The sequence below is a fragment of the Cornus florida genome, unplaced genomic scaffold (assembly GCF_030987335.1).
Source record: "Cornus florida cultivar Cherokee Brave unplaced genomic scaffold, ASM3098733v1 CherokeeBrave_3.0.0_Hap2_Chr03, whole genome shotgun sequence".
NCBI lineage: Eukaryota > Viridiplantae > Streptophyta > Magnoliopsida > Cornales > Cornaceae > Cornus > Cornus florida.
The window spans coordinates 17,201,361-17,208,860 of NW_026775573.1; the positions used below are offsets into that span (position 1 = coordinate 17,201,361).

General features: G+C 34.6%; 1 protein-coding gene across 1 annotated transcript; it reads right to left on the reverse strand.

Moving 5' to 3' along the window:
• Positions 1-416: 416 nt before the first annotated feature.
• On the reverse strand, positions 417-7,500 carry LOC132299724 (amidase 1-like). The gene is made up of 10 exons (XM_059796509.1): positions 7,303-7,500; positions 6,716-6,868; positions 4,756-4,880; positions 4,547-4,672; positions 3,851-4,033; positions 3,379-3,520; positions 3,006-3,174; positions 1,990-2,124; positions 1,681-1,858; positions 417-899 (listed from the first exon to the last, which is right to left on the reverse strand). Exons 1-9 carry the CDS (start codon positions 7,410-7,412, stop codon positions 1,715-1,717), a joined length of 1,287 nt encoding a protein of 428 aa, XP_059652492.1. The 5' UTR covers positions 7,413-7,500; the 3' UTR covers positions 417-899; positions 1,681-1,714.

The window sequence follows — 7,500 nt, forward strand, 5'->3', positions numbered from 1 at the left end:
TTACTATGACTTATTAGTCTTTGTCCATAGTCTTCAGTGTGAGTGTCAAATGAAAATGGCCACTTTGATGACTCTTTTGCCTTTGTTCTTAATGGTATCAATTATTATGGTTGCAAATGAGTAGAGTCCAGTTTGTGAAAGTTCAACAACTTCACTCTTATCATTATTTATTTATATATATATATATATTTTTAAAAGTACATGAATCAAAAATTGATTTTTCCTTTTATTTATTTTATTTTTGGGGGGATGGAGATTCTTGTTCAAAGAGAGGGTGCTTGGAATAGCCACTTTCTCTGAAAGAAAATAGCAATATATTACTTCAATATAATTTCATAAGACTGAATCTGAAATGCTAAGTTCCCTTGACAATTGTGTCCCCCATTAAGTCCTTTTCAGGGTAGGTGACATGGTAATTGTTTAAAGAAAAAGTCTTTTTATTCAACTTATTTCTTAGCCCACAGTCATTGACACCAACAAGTTTAGTTGACCACAATCCTTTATAATAACTTGTCATGTTACATGACCACTGTGCTTGTTTGTTTCCATGGAAAATATGACTTTTTCTTCCTTTGCTTTACAGAACACTTGGGGACTACATTTTCCAGGACGCAGGATGAAAAAATCAATTCTTTTTCACCCCATGTCATGCATACTTTATAGTACAGTGACTCACCGTTGATAGCCATTGATACACCTATGTCCTCTTCCTATCCAAAGGGGATGTTTAGGATTCATGCTCCAGTGGGGACATCTGTGTATGTATAGATTTACTTTTATATATATATATATATAAACTCCACTGATGGAATCACAATATAATAGTAGCAAATTGCCGGGGAAAAAAAACAGAGCAATTGGTCTTGTTTAACACAAACTCTGCTTCCTGATTCCAGTTCCTACAAGACAGTTAAAATTACAGTCATCATCATCCTTGCCTTTATCCCGGGCCGGCCACAGTTAAAATACAGTATAACATGATCTAAAATCATAATTTTATAAAGCATACAGTGGCACCTATCAGACATGGCCATGTTCGACACAAGGAAAATGATGTAAAATCATAATTTTTGCCTGTATGGAACAGATATGAAAAAGTGTTTGGGCTCTGAGAGATTGTGATGAGGTTCTAGATTTAAACTCATGTTTTTCTCAGCAACCAAACATGGCATTAGTGACTTTGAATGTTCTATGCCTAAATTAGCTCCCTAGTCACTAACTGAGGAAAAATGTTTACATGTACAATTATACAAAGTTGTAATCATCATATTATAAAATGTGCAATCGTTAGCACTTAGCAGCTTTAGTTTGCAGCAATAATCAGGTCCCAAGTCAGATTATTGCGAGTGCTTTTTAATCTCAAATGTTGAATTTGAAACTCTTATCAGTCAAAGACTTGTCAAGTTCATATCCGCCAATGAAATAATATTATATCAATTGAACACTGAAATAGCAACCAAATTAAAGATCTTTTGGCCTCAGAACCAATTCCATTTAGCTGGAGTTATATGGTTCTGCATAAGGCAGCGTGGAAATAAAACCAATGCAGTGTTGGCCTACTTAAATGAAAGAAATGATGAAGATAATGGTGTGAAGGAGCAATAAAATGTAAAACATGGAAGGAAAAAAAACAAAAAACTTTGCCAATCTTAATTTCTTGTAGCAAGATGCGGAACTTACAAATATACATAATGACGATGCCAAATTTAGTAATTCAATTCTCAGCAATTTCGACCTGTTCTTTGAGAGTGCCATATAGTGTCTCAACAACATTCAGTAGGAACCCATCCGAACCGTGTTTTGCCAACAAGGAAACGGCCACAGGAAGATTATCATACATCCCTAATGGTATGCTCACCTGTAGATTGAACAATTTTCAGAAGCGGTTAATTACTGCTTTTATGGTAATCAACTATGGAGTAGAGAGAGAGAGACAGAGAGCAGCGAAGTACTACTTTTATGGTAATCAAGTATGGAGAGAGAGAGAACCTGGCAAAATCCAGATACTCCAGCAATGGACAACAAGCTAAAAGCCCGGGTACGATATGTTTCCAGGGTAGTTGCCTCTGTTTGTAGTTTTGGCGGGGGACTAGCAACTGTAGGTATTGCGAGGATGCCAAAATCCTATATGATTATATTCCAAAAAGCATACCAAGGGGTAAAATTTAGAACAAATGACTCATTAAGTTGTGCTTTACATTTTCGTACTTCAATCAAGTTGTAAGAGTATGGACAGTAATATTAGAAAAAGAAAAAAGAACATTCAGGGCAGTGACGATATGTTTATTAAACCATTCACAGAAACTTGAAAATTTTAGGGAAGAAAATCAATGACAAATCGAATCATCTCATTCACTTTCAAATCACAGAGATTATGATTAACTGTATGAAGAGGACAAATATTCCACTGCAGAAGTTATAACCTATGATATAATCTCTACTTCTATGCATAAATCTCATCTTTAATAACCTCGCGAAGGAGGTGCCTTCTTTTGTAAGACTACTCTGGTGTCTAGACACCAATGGTAGGTAGCTTAAACATGATAAGGTGGAACGTCGAAGTCCAATTTTGGATAAATGGGTGTTTCTTGCACTTATTCAATAAAAAAATAAAAATAAAAAATAAAAAAGATATGGCGTTCAGATAGCAGCATAGAATAACAGGCGATTCTACATATATATACATAAGATTCTTGAGAAGACAATCAAATGGCAAAATAGAAAGCACTAGCAACGAACAATATAAGGAAAAGCCAAACCTGAAACCCCTAATTATATTTTCACTACATAATGAATAGGAAATCTGTCTTTCCTAATATTGATACTCTGCTACAGAATGTCCAATATTAGCCACAGCATCCACAACTACATTGGCCTCTTGTTACCCATAAGCTCAAACCAACTTTAAAAAATGAAACCCAGAATTCCATCTTAAAATGTGAAATTACTTCAAAATTAAAGTTTTTATCTTCTGAGACATTACTAGAGAGAGAGAGAGAGAGTACCCCTAGGAGATCAGCGAGAGCAGCACGCAATTCAGTCTTCACAGTGTAGCAGACATCAATATGCGCGTCTGTTGTCCTAACGGCTTCCCATACCCTGTCGGCTATTCCTGGACCTAAATCAGGTTTTACTGTACTGACCCATTCACCATGATTATTTTTGAATTCATTCCTACACTTGAAAAGGTAATTGATTTAGAAGTCAACATGAGAAGAAAAAGCGTCTTGTTAGACGCTAAGACTGACTAATATATATATATATATATATATATATATATATATATATATATATATATATATATATATATCATACAAGCCAAAAGCTTAATCAGCATAACATCCAAGCAAATTAAAAATTTTGTTCTATCATCTGCACCTTTGAAGCAACCTCATGGCATTTGAAAGAGCTACCAGGGATGGTATATTATAATCTTGAGTTTCAGTTCCTTCAAAATGCTTCAAACTTGGAACTTTGTCCTTAACATAATTCCCAAGATTTGCATATTTTACCATATGACCTGTGCCACAAACGAAGTAAGGTAGATCCACAAATATTGAATATGCATTTGAGATGAGTCTATCTTATATAGCATACTACCAGGGGGAAAAAGGGGGTTAACTTCTTAGCAATTGCTATCACTGTTTACCTTTTCCTTTTATAAGATTCACATACTCCTATATTAATGTCATTCTTAAAGGTGGGTTGGTGTACAAACATGTAATGGAAAAAAGAAATATCAATATCAGATAATTCAGGAAAAAAGAAATCGATATCAGATAATTGTTTCTATCTGGTGCATAAACTCCGAATGTCAACTGGCATCACAATGATAAAATCAACCACTTACCCCCATATAACTTCTCAACTGATTGCACAAGAACCTTAGTCACACGGTCAATTGGAATGCTTAGAAGCTTGAAACAATCTTCCGGAATAATAATATGACTAGGTTTCACAGGATCCAGGACAGGAAATTGTAATAGTACCCGTCCAACTCGATTCAGGATCACAGGATCCCTAGCAAACCACCCTGGAAAAGAACTGCTGTGTTAAAAAGAATGACTTGAAACTTAAAATTATAAAGCTTCATGTCACCACAACTGTGTGTGTGTGTGTGTGTCAGAGAGAGGTATTGCTGGATAGTGACTGTAGCATTCCTCCACTTGATATAGTCTAAATTTAGTTAGTCCAGTAAGCCTCCAGGCAGCCAAAATGTTTGAAAATATATTATTGTTCTTCCTGCTAGATTTAAAAGTAACCCTTTTCAAAAAAAAAAAAAAAAAAAAAAAAAAAAAAGAAAGAAAAAAGAAAAGGAAAATCCACCCATTAGACCTGTTAAATTACAATTTTTACAAGAAAGGTTCACTTTTTCAGTTCCAAGATATTTGAATATTTTTCAACCATTGCACCTAAATGAACATTACATGGCTCATATATTGCATATAGGCTTTTCTAGGCAGAGCTGAATTCCCACTAAATAAAAAAAAAAAATTGTAAAAGCCATGCAGCTGATTATAATTTCATCATCCAGATGGTTCCTCACCTACTGTGTCAAAACTCTGTGCCATAGGAATAACTCCAGTAGTTGAAACAGCACCATGAGAAGGGCGAAACCCCAAAATCCCACAGAATGCTGCAGGAGCTCTTACACTTCCTCCAGTGTCAGTACCTGCAATAGATGGGACCTTTTTGTTCAATTACAGAAGGATCTACTAAAAACCACCAAAGTTATCCAGTAATGAAAACCCTCACCCAGGGAGAAATCTACAAGCATTGCACCGACTGCAACTGCAGATCCACTAGAAGATCCTCCAGGGATACGATCTGGTGCACATGGATTGATTGGTGTCCCGTAATGTTTGTTTTCTCCATTTATACTGCAAAATGAAAATAAACTTCTTTATTTAACTTACAAGAATATACAAGAGGGCGAGGGCCTAAAGCACCTCATAAGCTGCTGGAATCCCAATTTGAATGCACAAAAAGCAATATTTGGAATGGATTAAGAAAACAATTGAGGTCACAACAAAGGAGCAAAGGACAATTCAAAATCAAGTGATCCCTTTCATAATCTTAAACAGAATTCAGTTTTACCAGATGCAAGCTTGATCAAATGATCATTAGATGCTATTGAAGGAAAAAAGAAAAAAGATCCATTTAGATAATGAATAGGAAAAAAAACCAAGAGCATAACAAATAGAAAAATGGCACTGCTTCAATTTCATGTAAAAATTCTAAATGCCTCTCCGTTAAGTGCCATTATCTTGTTCTATCAGTGTCATTTTTTTTTTTGTTTTTTTGTTTTTTTTTTTTTTTTTGTGCACTCTGCGTAAGATGTAGACTCCATCAGATACATATCCAAATTAGAACACCTTGTAGGTGGGGGTTTGGCAAGGACCTGAATCATTTTTTTTAAAGAAAATCACTAATGAAAGAGCAAACAGGAACTATTGGGCTACAAAATAATAATAATAATAATAATAAAAAAAATGAGGAATTTAAAACAAGCAAAAACTATTTCTCAACTGCACTGTAATTCACTGTTCAACCCTTGCTTGAGTAGTTGAGTTTTCCACTAATTTCTTCCAATTTTTCTTGCAAATCATAGGCTCAGAATTTTCATATTAATAATATTCTTTGGAGTTGTCAAAATCATCATTCTCATGATTTTTGTCAGCCATATCGGCAACGAATATGTCATATTAAGGTCAAAATCCAAAACAACCTTGATCCTGCCTGTGATTTATTTGGGCAGATCATCCTCTACTTCTTATGCTATCATTATCAGAACAGAGAGAACCTGAATTGTTGATCACTTATAGGTATGGCAGTTCTCATATCTTCTAATCCAACCTAAATCAACTCCAATGACTCATGGCTTGTAAGATGCAAAAACATGACCAGCATATTTAGGAATCACTACATGATTCTCCATCCTTATACATTTTCTCTTGATCAAAATTTCTGTTCTATGTTAGTCAGCCACGAGTATGATCCCCATTTGGTTGAGTTTTGGGCAATTTCTCAAACCCTGGCGAACTTTCTAACCCATTCTCCTGTACATTGATTCTCCTCATTTTCATCATGATTATGATCTTCCACAACCACAAAATTTTATTTAGATTAACTTTAACAACTGTCCCCAACCTTATGTTCACAATTTTCTAAACAAACATTGAAACAACTTGGTGGGAGGAAAAAAAAAACAGAAAATAAATTAAAAATTAGTATGAATTACTAAAATACATTTGCATCTATAGTGATTATCAATAATATCGGTTAGGGTAAAAGGCCATTATCAAATTCGAGTTTCACTTCTTCAGGGTGTTTGGAGGGGTGAATTGCATTTAAACCTAAACTCCAGCACTATTTAGAAAAAAGTGATTGCTCAAACTGAATCCTGCTTTCCTTTGCAGAACGAGCATTTACCAATGTACTCATCTCTCATATGCCTTTTAAGGAGATTTTGGAAGTTCAAAGTAGATTCATTAGCTATAAAAAAATATGATCAGATTGTGTTCACTATATTAAAATTAATAATCAATAAAAATTAATTTGTGACAGTTTTTGAAGGTTGTGAAATTTGTCACACTAGTCATATATAAACACAAACTTCAGAATGCACAATAATGTTATCCAAATGCCCCATCAAACAATATTACAAGTTCTTAAGAAAAAGGGAATGTAACAAAATTGGGTCTTTGACCCTAACCTGTATGCCATTTCATCCATTACAGTTTTTCCCACACATGTGGCACCTCCACTTAAGACGGCCAACACTGCCGGAGCTGTTGTCGTAGCAGCCTCATGAGTCCGTGCCCAATCCGGATTTCCGAACCCAGTCACATATCCATCCACATCAAATCTGCTTCCAAAGTTCACATTAAAATAGATAACACACATAAATTAACTACACACAAATATTAAAACCAATGAATGAAATTTATATATGAGCAGAAACCGAAAAAAAGGGGTTAACCCACTTCATATCTTTTCATTCCTAACAGGAACAGATAAAAAAAAAATGTGGAAAAGATTGATAATCTTGAAATATTGTAAGAAAAAATAGTTCAATCATGCTAAATGAGATTATTATTACATGTATAGTTCATATATTCGTAATCTAAAAAAGAAAAGGAGTACCCATTTCGTGATATTGGTGTATGAGCTTGGAATCATATAGAAAAAATTATTATAGTGAGACCCAAAAAAATTAAACAGTGCAATTATGAGAGAAATCACAGAATTGAATTAATTGAATCATATAATTTGCTAAAAGCTGAAAATGAAGTAACTTACATATCTTTAACGGCAAAGGTGAGGCCATTCAATGGAAGCTCCTGAGATGAGGAGCTTGGTTGGAGAATCAATTTCTCCATGAAAGCTCCATAATCAGAGTCCATTGCCATCCCTCTCTCGCTCCTCTCTCTCTATCTTCTCTCTCTAAGCTTTTCCACTCCGCCTAGTGTTAAACGGATAAAGTGATATTACTAAAGT